The 16,119-nt window shown below is 42.3% G+C and overlaps 1 protein-coding gene across 1 annotated transcript in view; it reads left to right on the top strand.

Moving 5' to 3' along the window:
* Window positions 1–16,119, top strand: part of lekr1 (Leucine-, glutamate- and lysine-rich protein 1) — a 112,398-nt gene that overhangs the window by 13,409 nt on the left and 82,870 nt on the right. The window contains exon 4 of the mRNA XM_077194607.1: window positions 13,150–13,239. Within this exon, the coding sequence (XP_077050722.1) occupies window positions 13,150–13,239 (90 nt within the window). The remainder of the gene's footprint in view (window positions 1–13,149; window positions 13,240–16,119) is intronic.

Here is a 16,119-nt window from a genome sequence, read left to right as displayed (position 1 = left end):
CAAGAAAAATATAAATTCATTATTGAAATGGCCAGGATTTTTGAAAGATTATATTGATGTCCATAACTTTTCTAGGTATAGAAATCACTCTTTTAAAAATATCCCTCGTATATCCAGATTTTCCAAGGCTGTGGATCCCTGGTATCTATATATACTGTATATATGTATCTGTATATATATTATTATGGATTTTAAGTATTTTTCCAATACTAACCACAATACTATAATACAGAACCAAGCTTATTTAATATAGCTTTTATTTATTGCTACTAACTGTTGTTCAGCTGTTATTGTTACACACCACAGGTGTCATGGTCACATGACCTTTCATTTTAGAAGTTGTGTGAGTGATCACTAAAAACCAGCTCACTCACAAGTGATCATTTCAAATCATTTAAAAAATATTTTTGAAAAAAAAAAGTTATTTTTGATTCGGATGTGATTAAAAGTGGTGATATTTAAGTGGGTGCATGGCTTAGGCTGTAATTCATTTGCCATTTTCACCAGTTTGAGACAGATTAGCACATCTGATGCAAGAATCACAACCACCTTTGAAAGAACGGATGCTTTGCATACTATATGATCTCGCGTTTCACAATATTTGTTCTGTTTTACTTTTGCACTCATTATTACAATCTTTATTTGAGGGAGCACTTCTCCTGAGAAAACAGTGTTTTTGCTCTTGTTGCTCTGTTTCTATTTTGAAAGATTGCCTCCATTTTACGACACCTAAAACTTAATCACACTTATTTTTACAGTTCAAATCATGCATCACAGTGTGAAAATTGGGTCACAGCTTAGCTTAATACGCTGATTGACAACCGCTCTAGTTGAAACTTTCGCTTTGACTCAGACAGTTTTTTCGACCTGCTAGTGAACCCTCTGAGGTGACGCAAAGCAAAACTCTTTGCTACAGAAAGGAAGAGGCAGATGTGAGATGGCAGTAAATGGATCGTGGGAGAGACAGCATGTGGTAGATGTAGATAGTTCAGTGGGCAACAACATCCGGGAGAGAGGTGTGAGAATGGCTCAGACAGGTTGCTGTGAATAAATGAATTGACTATAGGCTTAATGAATTCTGATGCATGTGTTAGAATGACAGCCGAACAGGGAACTTTCAACCAAACAAAGAGAGGTGTGAGAATGGCACAGACAGGTTGCTGTGAATAAAGTAATCAGCTTATTGAATAGACAGAATTCTGATGCAGGTTTTAGAAAAAGAGCTAAATAGGGAACTTTCAACCAAACAAAATAAAGTTAACGGTGAAGTGCATTATTTTTAAACCACTAAGCACATAGCTTTTTATATTTGTGTATCTGCGTGCGTGTGGCTTTAGCAATGATATAAATTTATCGGGCGAACAGCACTGTACTGGATTTGGTGGTTTTTCACTTCCTCATCGTGTCTCTCTATATAGAGCTGTATAGAGAACTTGATATCTTGGTACTTCTTGCACGCATGTTTACCAACTGCTGTGTGCCTGCGGTGAGCCTGTATAAGCGTAGTCAGACCTCTGTCACTGTGAGGGTGAATGTGTTTGCATCATCCAGAGATGCAGCTGCCATATATGCACATGTACACGTACAGCGTGAACAAAGGCACGCTATTTGCCTGCGGTTGGCACAGGAACTGGAAGAGGGCAGTATATAGGTGTGCTATTTTTCTCAGCATGCTTTTCTGCCCTGCAAATACACAAAACACATACTTAGATATTCTGCATCCCATCTGAAATGTGATGAAAACCGTGTTGTAGAGGCACGTGAATCTAGTGTGTGCTTATTCAGATGTGACTTTGCACTTGTCGTATCAAGGTGTGAACTTGCTTTATATGGCCGTACTTTATTTATATGCTAATGCGCGTTTGCGAGGTGATGGAAAAGACTTTTTGTTTTTGTGAAATTATGTCTGACAGCTTCAATTAGTTTTGAAATATGAATGTTGAAAGAGCCGAGCCGTGCTTAGATTTGCTCTCACCTTAACTAATAGAGATCGACAGGCCAGCTGTGGTACCTGCTCTTCAAAAAACATATTCAGATATCTTGTCTTTTCTAATATTATTATTGTTAAAAGATTTGTTTTTTAACCTCATATGCTTTGTATGTGGTCGCCAGTGAGCGGTGGAGCAGTTCCTGTTTTCTCTCTGCGTGAGTTCAGACAGAGGTCACACAACGGCTTCTTTCATTATTGATAAGTGGTTCCCTTAGTCGTGTGAGTGTGTGAATTTAAATGACCCCCTGTGTCTCGCTGTAGGGCTTAATAAGACCCCGTCATCGTCATATCATTAGTGGAGCTCTAAACAATGTTAAACCCTGACTCATCAGTATCCATGTCAGATTTGCATGTCACGGGCAGGGTCAAAAGATCAACTGATGCATGATGGGATTGGATTTATAGATAGGTTTACAGAATAGATTCATCTAGTCGAGGTCTAGGGCACTACAGGGGATCCGGCAGGTTTAAAAGGGAAACGTGGAGAATGTAAATCTGACACTCTGGGCTGTTTGTGATGGTGTTCTTGATTTGTCAAAAAAGAGGTTCTGAATGAGTCAACGAAGGGTTTAGAGATTCAAATCAGGCCTGTGTCATGCCACTTTATCAGGAAACTGCCCCAAAAGCTTTCCTTTGATGTGCTGCTGCAATATGATTTTAGTTGCAACCTATAAGGAAAGCATCTGTCAGAAATAGAAAAGGAGGAGAAATAATTTTTAGTGTTTCTGGTTGTGATTATGAAAATTACACTTCCTAATAATTACTCTGTAACACATAAGCACTGCAAAGTGCGTTCCTCTCAGTGGTGGAGGTTAGACAAACACTAACCAAATACAGAGACATTCTGACGTTCATTTTTCATTTCAAATTTTAAGTCAAATTGTCATGCTGATATTAATATAATTTGTATTGATGTTAGAAACAAATGCAAAATAGAAGAATTTTCACTCGTGGTCTTTTGGAACCCATTGTGCATTTACACATAACACAGGAAATCAACACAAAGCACATTTGGGTTGAATTAGTTGAAATAGAAAGAAAGAAGCCTGTTGGAGAGATGTTAGATGTTAGATTACATGCTTGTCCTGCTGTCACTGAGAGCAACCAAGCAAACAGAGAACTGAGTCAGCGGCAATCATGCTAATACACCCGCTCATTCACTGAATCACTCACTCACTCACTCACTCACTCACTCACCCACTCACCCGCTCACTCACTCACCCGCTCACTCACTCACTCACTCACTCACTCACCCACTCACCCACTCACTCACTCACCCACTCACCCGCTCACTCACTCACCTACTCACCCGCTCACTCACTCACCCGCTCACTCACTCGATCACTCACTCACCCGCTCACTCACTCACTCACTCACTCACTCACCCACTCACCCACTCACTCACCCACTCATCCGCTCACTCACTCACTCACCCGCTCACTCACTCACCCACTCACCCACTCACTCACTCACTCAGCCGCTCACTCACTCACTCACTCACTCACTTACTCACTCACTCACTCACCCGCTCACTCACTCACTCACTTACTCAATCACTCACTCACTCACTCACTTACTCACTCACTCACTCACTCACTCACTCACTTACTCACTCACTTACTCACTCACTCACTCACTCACCCGCTCACTCACTCACTCACTTACTCACTCACTCACTCACTCACCCGCTCACTCACTCACTCACTCGCTCACTCACCCGCTCACTCACTCACCCACTCACTCACTCACTCACCCGCTCACTCACTCACCCACTCACCCACTCACTCACTCACTCACTCACCCACTCACTCACTCACTCACTCAGCCGCTCACTCACTCACTCACTCACTCACTCACTTACTCACTCACTCACTCACTCACTCACTTACTCACTCACTCACTCACCACTCACTCACTCACTCACTCACTCACTCACTCACTCACTTACTCACTCACTTACTCACTCACTCACTTACTCACTCAGTCACTCACTCACCCGCTCACTCACCCGCTCACTCACTCACCCACTAACTCACCCGCTCACTCACTTACTCACTCACTCACTCACTCGCCCACTCACTCACCCACTCACTCACTCACTCACTCACTCACTCACCCACTAACTCACCCACTCACTCACTCACTCACTCACCAGCTCACTCACTCACTCACCCGCTCACTCACTCAATCACTCACTCACTTACTCACTCACTCACTCACTCACTCATCCGCTCACTCACCCGCTCACTCACTCACCCACTAACTCACCCGCTCACTCACTTACCCGCTCACTCACTCACTCACCCACTCACTCACTCACTCACTCACTAACTCACTCACTCACTCACTCACCCGCTCACTCACTCACTCACTCACTTACTCACTCACTCACTTACTCACTCACTCACTCACTCACTCACTCACTCACTCACCCGCTCACTCACTCACCCGCTCACTCACTCACTCACTTACCCGCTCACTCACTCACTCACTCACTTACTCACTCACTCACTAACTCACTCACTCACTCAGCCGCTCACACACTCACCCGCTCACTCACCCGCTCACTCACTCACTCACTCACTTACTCACTCACTCACTCACCCGCTCACTCACTCACTCACTCACTCACCTGCTCACCCGCTCACTCACTCACTCACTCACCTGCTCACTCACTCACTCACTCACCCACTCACTCACTTACCCGCTCACTTACTCACTCACTCACTCACTCACCCGCTCACTCACTCACTGACCCGCTCACTCACTCACTCACTTACTCACTCACTCACTCACCCGCTCACTCACTCACTCACTCACTCACTCACTCACTCACTCACTCACTCACTCACTCACCTACTCACTCACCCGCTCACCCACTCACTCGCCCGCTCACTCACTCACTCACCCGCTCACTCACTCATTCATTCACCCGCTCACTCACTCACTCACTCACCCACTCACTCACTCACTCACTCACCCGCTCACTCACTCACTCACTCACTCACTCGCTCACCCGCTCACTCACTCACTCACTCACTCACCCACTCACTCACTCACTCACTTGCTAACTCACTCGCTCACTCACTCACTCACCCGCTCACTAACTCACTCGCTCACTCACTCACTCACTCACTCACTCACTCACTCACTCACTCACCCGCTCGCTCACTCATTCACTCACCCGCTCGCTCACTCACTAACACACTCACTCACTCACTCACCCGCTCACTCACTCACTCACTCACTAACGCACTCGCTCACTCACTCACTCACCCGCTCACTGACTCACTCACCCGCTCACCCGCTCACTCAACCGCTCACTCACTCACCCGCTCACTCACTCGCTCACTCACTCACCCGCTGACTCACTCACCCGCTCACTGACCCGCTCACTCACTCACTCACTCGCTCACTCACCCTCTCACTCGCTCACTCACTCGCTCACTCACTCACCCACTCACTCGCTCACTCACTCCCTCACTCACCCGCTCACTCACTCACCCTCTCACTCACCCTCTCACTCACTCGCTCACTCACCTGGTCACTCACCTGCTCACTCACCCGCTCACTCACCCGCTCACTCACCCGCTCACTCGCCCGCTCACTCACTCACTCACTCACTCACCTGGTCACTCACTCACCCGCTCACTCACCCGCTCACTCACTCACTCACTCACCTGCTCACTCACTCACTCACCTGCTCACTCACTCGCTCACTCACCCGCTCACTCACCCGCTCACTCACTCACTCACTCACTCACTCGGTCACTCACTCAATCACCTGGTCACTCACTCACCCGCTCACTAACCCGCTCACTCACCCACTCACTCACTCACTCACTCACCTGGTCACTCACTCACCCGCTCACTCACTCACTCACTCACTCACCTGGTCACTCACCCGCTCACTCACTCACTCACCTGCTCACTTACTCACTCACTCACCCGCTCACTCACTCACCCGCTCACTCACTCACTCACTCACTCACCTGGTCACTCACTCACCCGCTCACTCACCTGCTCACTCACTCACTCACTCACTCACTCACTCACTCACTCACTCACCTGCTCACTCACTCACTCACTCACTCACTCACCTGCTCACTCACTCGCTCACTCACCCGCTCACTCACCCGCTCACTCACTCACTCACTCACTCACTCACTCCCTCACTCGGTCACTCACTCACTCACCTGGTCACTCACTCACCCGCTCACTCACCCGCTCACTCACCCACTCACTCACTCACTCACTCACTCACTCACTCACCTGGTCACTCACTCACCCGCTCACTCACTCACTCACTCACTCACTCACTCACTCACTCACCTGGTCACTCACTCACCCGCTCACTCCCTCACTCACTCACTCACTCACCTGCTCACTTACTCACTCACTCACCCGCTCACTCACTCGCTCACTCACTCACTCACTCACCTGGTCACTCACTCACCCGCTCACTCACCCGCTCACTCACCCACTCACTCACTCACTCACCTGGTCACTCACTCACCCGCTCACTCACTCACTCACCAGCTCACGCACTTGCTCAGTCTCTCTCCTGCTCACTCACTCGCTCACTCACCCGCTCACTCACCTGGTCACTCACTCACCCGCTCACTCACTCACTCATCCGCTCGCTCACTCACTCACTCACTCGCTCACTCACTCACCTGCTCACTCACTCTCTCACTCACTCACTCGCTCACTCACCCGCTCACACGCTCACTCACTCACTCACTCACTCTCTTTCTTTCTTTCTTTCTTTCTTTCTTTTTTTCTTTTTTTCTTTCTTTTGTCCTTTCTTTCTTTCTTTCTTTCTTTCTTTCTTTTGTCCTTTCTTTTATTATACTATTCTTTTGTCTGTTCTTTCGTTCTTTGTCTAATTTCTTTCTTTCACCCTTTCCTTCGTTCTTTTTTCGCTCATACTTTCATTCATTCATTCTTTTTTCTTTCTTTTATTCATTTGTTTGTCTTTTTTTGTTTTTTGGTTCTTTTGCTCTACTGTTGTTTTATTCTTTCATTCCTTCATCCACTCTTTCATTCTTTTGTTCTTTCTTTCGCCCGTTCTTTTATTCTTTTGTCCATACATTCGCTCTCTCACTTGTTCATTAGTTTGTAAAGTGTGAGCTCTATTTTCAATCCTTTCTTCCCTCACCCCAACCGCCTCATCATCTCAAACCAAGGCCCTGCTTGCATTTTTGCGTACGTCTGCTTACACCAGATGCGAATACAAAAGATATTTTGTGTATGCAAACCCAGAGGCCTCATTCACACACCTGCTCATAATATGCGTTTGATATACTTTCATGTGTCTTGCTTGTTTGGGAAAACATGAGTAGGCCACACATTTAGCTCCAGGCACACATTGAAGACTCAACTGTTGTGATGACAACGGCAGTGGCAACAGAGTAAACTGCAGAAGAGTAAACAAGGATAAAGGCCTCCTGTTGTGGGCTTGAAGGAAAGGAGAGTGTCTCAATGATGCACATGATTTTCATATTTCAGCCAAGTGTTTTGTGATCTCATTCAAAACCCAAATGCATAAACTTAGGTGAGCCTGTGGAAAAGCGGATGACTGAAACCTTTTTGACTGAAATAACATCAGAGGATCACTCATCTCTGAGAGAAAGAGAGTGTGAGTGTGTGTGGTTTAGTGTGTCACTTCAGTGTTTGTGTGCATTTCATCTTGTTTGTGTTTTATGATGTTTGGTTTCCATGAATGATGCCATAGCACTGATTATAATCAAGGAAATACTTTAGGACGGCAAGGACATGCTCTTTCTCTGTTTTACACATGCACTATTGCCCTTTTGAAATTTGCGTGCTACTTCTATTCTTGTTTTCACATTACCGCTTCATTTGCTCATCAGCGCCAAGTAATAAAATTATTCAGACCGTACATGTCAGTTCAGTTAATTAGGATAGGTTTTGTTTGTCTTTGCAATGATTAAAGCGTACTTGCTTTAAATTTCCAAAGCTTTGAGAGTGCATAGTCCACATAGCTGCTTCTCAGTAGCCTGGCTCTTTCAGTAAGACAGTGATTTAGACTTTCTGCTCTTTGAACTTCTCGACTGATCGGGAATGTGACCATGAGTCACGTCTCTGTTCTGTGTTCATTACTCTAATGCTCCCCAGCTTCACACTGCTAATCAAAACCTCACGTTCAAGCGCTCACTGGGTCTTCCTTTATATCGAAAGAAGCGGAAACGCCACATTCTGTTGGCATGATGCTGTATTGTACTAGGTAATCTTACCATAATTGATTTGGTGTTAGAGGATGTGATGTTGCTTCTGTTGATCACAATGACTGGCAAGAGATGGTTGGATGTGTGTTGGCAGAATAGACTTGAAAGTGCACGAAGACGAAGAATGCAAAGAAATTGTTTTTTTAATTCAATAATCCAAAGGATACAGGGCAACTTAAAGGGTAACTAAACACTAAAACAACTTTTTTTAGTTAATGATCTGTAAGAATGGAGCTTCATAAATGCTGTTCATAGATTCCAGTAAATTTTTTGACATTTGGGTTTAAAGTGTTTTAATTCTACAATATATGGTTTAAAAACGTCTGAGTGCTGCCCTCTTCGGTGGCTACTGCAGTTGAATTTTCCTATTGGTGGTTGCGGTGGTTCGTGACGTAGTGGTTGTTGGTGACGTAGGCATACAGGTTCCATACAAAGAGATGCATCTCAGGTGCACGCCCCCCTCCGCTGGGCTCTGCCCACTTTTCCAGCATTTTTCAAATATTGCCAGTGGGTGGAGTCAGGCTCTGACCAGGGGTTTAGTAACCCTTTAACAAAGATGTGACCGGACGAAGACAAAACAGGGACTAAATGAGGCAATTAACGAATAACAGGTGAACGCAATCATTAATCAAACACACTTGGAAACTGGGTCAAACTACAGGGCAAACAGGAACAGAACTAAAACACAAAGAAACTAAGCCAAAACAGAACATGACGCCAACTAAGTATATCTCCATCAAAAGATTGAGTACAAGTATAGGCCAAATAGACTTTTTTGTCAATATAAGTCAAGTTTTAGTTTATTCCTGAGAAGTACATAAAAAGTTGATTGAAAGTATACGGTACTTTCATATTTTTAGTTGAAAATAAATATACTAATAGCACACTTGAATTAACTTCCTTATTTTAAGGGTCTAGGGAAGGTAATTCTTTTATGCTTTCCAAGATGGCAAAAATGTAAATTTAATGATACAATTTTTTAATTAACTCTTTTCCCGCAATTGAGAACATTTAACGACTTCTGTGTTTTCACTGTTATACAGTAGGGGGCGCTGTTTCACATCTTCTGAAAGAGTAGAGAATCTCCTGTTCAAAACACATGTGAAGAAAAAGCAGAAACAAGCGATAGCATATGTAAGCAGATGCATATGTAAAATAACGCGATCATCAACATTAAACAGCATATAAATCAAATCTGATAATGTAATCTGAAATGTCGACTCAGGACGAGCTGTAGGACTGTAAAGCTTCGAGTGTGTTTGGACTCGATTTACTCCATCCGTGTTTTGATCATCGTTCTGAATCCCATCCAGACTCGTCTTTAACAAAAACACGATTTTCTCAGCTTTTTGCTCAAAATTTTGCTTTTTTTAATGAAACTTCCCCATTGATAAAATAAGAATGCATGAAGCTTGAATAAAATGTTTTATTTTTTTTATTTTTTTTAAAGCAGAGGATCTGTTCTTTCTTTATTGCATGTTCAGATATTCACACAACAAAATATTCTGTGGGCCATGAAACATGATCAAAAATGCTGGCGTCGGCTGGCAACCTTTTTCCCTGGTGGGGAAAGAGTTCATTAAAATCGGACTATTTTAATGAATATATGTACGTTATGCATTTTTATGTTGTTAGCCTAGCAATATGGTAACACCATCTCTACTGAAAATTGTTGATTGGCCTGTGTGCTTCATATGAGGAGCTCGTGCCTATGAAGAGTGTTCAAAACCCCTCACTTATGAGGATCCATTTCAGCTTAGACAGAAGCTGCCGATGTAGGCAGTCGACAGCAAGCAGCTCACTTGGTATTGGAACGAAGCCAGTGACATAAATGTCTATAAGTAGCATAAAATCATTATAGTGATTCACCATTGCATGCACACTGATAAATGTGTGGAAGCACACGTGCACTCAGCCTCCCAGTAAATCACACATTAATAGAAAGAGCAGGTCGGTTCACCGGCTCGCTCACGCACAGCCAGCTGCTATCTGTTATCACGATTCTTTCAGCCTCCCACACACACACACACACACACACACACACACACACACACACACACACACACACACACACACACACACACACACACACACACACACACACACACACACACACACACACACACACACACACACACACACACACACAGTCCTGTAGACGAGAGAACAGCAGAGTCGTCTTTAGTTCTTCAGGAATTTGCAGCCCATTATCACGACTCTTGGTACACACACACACACACACACACACACACACACACACACACACACACACACACACACACACACACACACACACACACACACACACACACACACACACACACACACACACACACACTGTAGGCAGCTGACGCTGTGCTCTAATTCTGATTGAGTAACGTGAGGTAATGAACCAGACATTGTGCACTATTGAACTGTGTCTCATTAAGCCTCGTTTTGAAACAAAAGGACCCACATCTTCTACATTTACCCATGATGCAGCAGGACCGCTTGACAATGCTGACATCAATCTGCGCTAAAGCTTAACGTATGGATTTATGAAATAGTCTGTAAGCTGCTCATCTTTGCAAGCTTTCTAAATACCCATAAGCCCCGTTATTTACCTGTGTGGATGGTGGGAATGTAAAACGCAAATAACAGAGACATCTGGAGATGAAGATAATGTTTCGTGTTGCTCTCTCTCAATGCCCTTAAATAAGTGATGAAGATTCTGGAACAGGTCTCTCATGTCCTTACAAGACTGTAGTGTGTGTAATTTTACAGACAGTTCTGGGTACAGTGCATTCTGAAGCCATCTGTGACTACGCTATATATTTTAGCATGGCTGGATCGTCTGACAGCAGAAGTGAGAACAGTGCATTCTCACTCTTGAGAATCATTTGTTAAAGAAAAAATGAAGAGTCAAAAGAGCCTCGTCTTTCATTTCCTTTGTGTGGTTTTTTGAAGTCCTTATTTCACAGTATGAGCAGAGACCGTATATCAGATGTCAAGCTAAGAATGTTAATCTGGAAGCAGTTTTTGCCACTTATGCACTTTCAATTCCCATACACACACTATAAATTGATCTGGCAATTTAACATTATCCATAACAATAGAGTAAATCCATTAGGAGGACTTTATATGGAGTGCGTGTTTGTTTTTAGGTATTTTATTGGAGTCTTCATAAAACCTTGCTTGTTTGTTTGTGTGTGTGTGTGTGTGTGTGTGTGAGAGAGAGAGAGAGAGAGAGAGAGAGAGAGAGAGAGAGAGAGAGAGAGAGAGAGAAAGAGAGAGAGAGTTAATTGCCTTCTATTATCATCCCTTTATGGTATCCTGTAATCCTGTGATTTTCCTTCACTTTATTGCTATTGAGATTAAAAGATCGTTTATGTCTTTAACGAGTTCATAACCCATTCTTGATTTTAGATATGTGTGTGTGAGTGTGTGTTTGTGTGATAATATAAAGAAACATACTACCTTTCATAAGATTATTAATCCTCACTAAGTCACTCATGCTCAACAAAGTTGCATTTATTTGATCAAACATACAGTAAAAACTATAGTATTGTGAAATGTTACAATTCTTAATAAATGTTTTCTATTTGAATGCGTTCTAATATGTAATTTGGCAAACATTTAATGATGGCAAAGCAAAATTTTCAGCAGCCATTAGTTACTCCAGTCTTCAGTGTCACATGATCCTTCATAAATCATTCTAATATGTTTATTAGGTTACACTTTATTTTAAGGTGTCATTGTTACAGTGTAATTATACATTTAAGTACTGAGTAATATTAATTAACAACATACTATATGTTTTGGGTAGGATTAGGGTTTGGTTGAGGGTTAGTTGCATGTAATTATGCATAAATTACTGTTATTACTATGGTAAGTAGATGTAACATATGTAACAAGGACGATGTAAAATAAAATGTTACCATTTATTATCAATGTTGGAAACAGTTGTGCTGCTTCATATTTTTGTGGAGATGAACCACAGTTGGTGTTTTATGCTTTCAAGAACAGCACTGATAATTTAAAACCAGAGAAGTTTGAAGGGCATATCAATGTAATAATAATAATTTAATAATTTAAAAAAAAAATCTCTAAAGCAGACTAGTTTCTTAACTATTTTCCATTGCTGTAGAGGGCTGTTAACTGAAACAAATTTTTCAAAATGCAATTCAACAGCTGCTGCACACCAGAAGCTGTCTAAAACACAGCATATCCAAAGCGTGTGCACAAACACTTGGCCTTTCTGAGTTCAGCTACTGATTGAAGGGGAAACTGATCCATTGAAGTTTTTTAGATCTGCATGCATTCTGATTTCTCACACACACAAACAGATGGTGTGAATGAAATATATGACTTCGCCACAAGAACCCAAGAATCTGCAGCAGGGAGAAGGTCTTCTGAAGGTCTAAATTTATTCGTACCCATGTCTTTTACCAGCACAAACAATAGCGCTCACACACACAAACTCTCTCACACTCTTGTTCGGTCTTACACAAATAGGCACATGCAAACACAATGACACTCCCAGTGATATCACACTAATATACGTATCAGCTATTGCTTCAAGTTTCATAATTCCCCGTTTGTGATCTCCTGTTGCCATGGCCACCATTTCTATGTGAGATCCACAAAAGCCCATAATACTCTGCAGCCTGTATATATATGCCCTACAGAAGTCTGTGTTTCATTTAGTCACACACACTCCACACACACAGCGCGTAACGCAACCCTCCTGCTCTGTGGCTGGGCCACTCTCCTGCCATTGAACTTTTATTGAGGGAAAAAGAAAGGCTTTTTATATTTGGAAAATCAACAAGTAAAATGTTTCCGCACAAGCAATATTGTTCCATATAATAAAATAATTATTGTGCCATTGCTGCTTTCTCTCTCTATCTCTCTCTGTGTTGTTTCCAGCACTAGGGCCCTTGACCTGCAGCTGTGCGTGGTCATGCGTGAGACGGAGAAAGAGCTGGAAAACGAGCGCTCATGCCGCCTGAACCTCAGGTAAGGAAACGAGGGAACAATGGCGTAAGAGAGACAAAAGAATGAGAGCAGCTGATTGGGTCGTGCGAGTGTGTGAAGAGTGTTTGCAGTAGCCACTTCAGCCACGGCACGACAGGAAGAGATGCAGATGGGAAACAACTGTGTGCGTGTGTGAGTACACTTGTGGGTGTTTGCTGGCACAAGTGTGAGAAAAAATATAAAGTGAAAAGGGAAGGAGATTTCTTTGTAGTTGAATACTGGTATTATGTAAATGAAAAAAAAAAGACATGCTTGACCATTGAGTTTCTTATTTTAGTCACATTGCTTACGTAAAGACTTATTAGAGTTCCTTAAAGATATAATGTTCCAGCATGCTTGATCAGTCACCAAAGAAGCATGTCAATATTATTCAGAAAAAGATTTTCTTGTAAAAGTAATACAATTTTGTGTTGCAAAAATGAGTATACACTCCTGAAAGTCACAAAAAAATACAACTAAATAAAACATTTTTGGTGCAAATTAAAGGCAATTTTTGATCCATAGGTGAGTATGTTGAACTGAATTTTTTTTATTTATTATTATATTTCTCAGCATCACCATGCAACTCGTGTTTCATGTTTCATGATTCATCACACAGCTTCCCATATTCTGCACCATTCATTCAGTCTTTGATGTTTTTCTCAGACACCAATAGCTTTTTTAAGTTGTGTATTTGCTTAAATTTGGCTAATTTCCTGAACAATAAGTTGTGGTTAAGACAATTTTGCACAGGAGTGTGTATATTTTTAGTTTGTTGGAGGCTTGTTCCTGCAGATATCTGCTGTTTGAGATGTAAACAGTTAATAATCAGGTGCTGTGAGGCGAAGCTGTCATGAACGACAGAGTCTCGGTTGACTGGCAGGTGATAATGCAGTCGTGAGCTCTCTGACAGGCTTTTTTATCTTCTCCAACCGCCTATGTGGGCGGCACACACGAAGGCCATGATGGCGTCATGCTGAAAAGTGCTTGTCTATGAAAGGTGTGTGTCAGGGGAATGTAAGCGAGTAAAGGAGTGTGTGGCAAACTTTTATCTGTGGTTAGTGTGCATCAGCTCAGTGCCTGGAGTTACTTGAAAAAAGCTTTTCCTAATTTGCTCTGAGTTTGCTCTCTTTGTCCCATTTTGAATTTGATTATTTCAGCTGATGTTTGACACCCGTGCAGATTTTTTGAAATCTGTCAAAAAGTCGTAGTTATCGACTTTTAATATGCTGCCAAAACTATTATAATTCAATTCAACTTTATTTCCAGACTCAAGGTCCATTAGAGAGAAAACACAACAACCTACACAAAATTACATACAATACAAAACATTTAAAATAGACAATTATGCCAATACTTTCTCTTATATGACTGGTATTGCACCACACTTTGCCTAGGGTTTGACAACAGCATAATAATAGCATTCTGTGAATTATCCAGCCGACAATTACATTTATACATCAAATTTTTCATTAAAGCCATAAAGATTATCTTTTAAAAAGGTGGTCTAAAAAGGTTTATCTTAACCTGATCTAAACAACACCTATAAAAAATATTCACCAACATATTAGCTTGGGCATATAACATGCAGTGCTGCCTATACATATCGCCATCATCACACATTTCATTATTAATGATATGCCCCAAATATTTACAGTATATAAAAACGTTTAGTACTTACCCTGACAAATAAAAATCTGGAAAATTAAGGTCCTTATCCCCTTTTGTTCTACATATCATGGGAACACTCTTCTTTCCATTATATTGCACATTATATTTAATCCCATAATCTATTTAGCAGCTGTTGAAAGCCAGCACTACTTGGAGGAAAAATGATCTCCAGATCGTCAGCATACATAAGATATTACAGAAAAGACAATACTGAAAATAAACATGAGGTCAAATTAAAGGTGGAATGTTTAAATTAACACAGCAGCAGAATACAGTTGTCAGTCCTGTATTTGAGCCCTTAATACGGTTACGTTCACACACAGTTCAGTGACAACCTCATTCTATAACCAACTCACACCTGTACATTTTCAGAAAACCTGCGATGTGTGAACGGAACCGGACTGGACAACTAGTTTTATGTCACGTCATACAGTGCGAGAGAGCCGCTCTGTGCTGCACATTCAAGTGTCTACGGAGTGTTGCAGGTTTTCATGTGTGGTTTCGTCAACTTACATCGCCCGAGATTTGAGGGTTTTAGATCCAGTCACTGTCCACATCTGTTTTGTGTTCTACGTGCGACTAATGCTCTAATCTTCACCAGATATAAACGTGCTGTCGGTTAAAGGGTTAGTTCACCCAAAAATTTGAATTCATGTCATTCCAAACCCGCAAGACATTCGTTCATTTTCAAAACACAAATTAAGATATGTTTATGAAATCCGAGAGCTTTCTTTCCCTCCATTGACAGCAACGTCATTGCACAAAAGGTATTCCTGTCGCTTCATAACATTACATTTGAACCACTGTAGTCACATGGACTATCTTAACGATGTCTTTACTACCTTTCTGGGCCTTGAAACTTGTAATGACGTTGCTGTCAGGGTTCTGTCACTTCTGTCTAGTTTATTTCTTGGTTTGGTGACAGAGCCCTGACCCTCCCGGTTTGTCATATGCTCGTGTTATAGTCCTGTCTGTTGTGAGCACATGGCTTGTCATGTGTTTCCTTGTGCCATGTTTTCTCCTGTCGATTGTCTAGCCCCTCCCATCTTGTTACCTGATTTTTGATTCATTAGCCTCATCTGTCCTCCCTCGTTACCCACTTTTGTTTGCTTCCCTATTTAGTCTCCCTGTGTTTGCAATCCTGTGCTGGTTTGTCACTCTATGTATCCTCGTGTTTCTGGTTTTCCTGCCAAAGTCAAGTTTTCCCTGTCT

Source organism: Siphateles boraxobius, unplaced genomic scaffold, assembly GCF_051911475.1.
Source record: "Siphateles boraxobius isolate OS27281-9 unplaced genomic scaffold, OSU_SipBor_1 32, whole genome shotgun sequence".
NCBI classification, from domain to species: domain Eukaryota; kingdom Metazoa; phylum Chordata; class Actinopteri; order Cypriniformes; family Leuciscidae; genus Siphateles; species Siphateles boraxobius.
The sequence above is the reverse complement of the archived record's forward strand: the minus strand, read 5'-3'. Positions and strand labels throughout refer to the sequence as shown.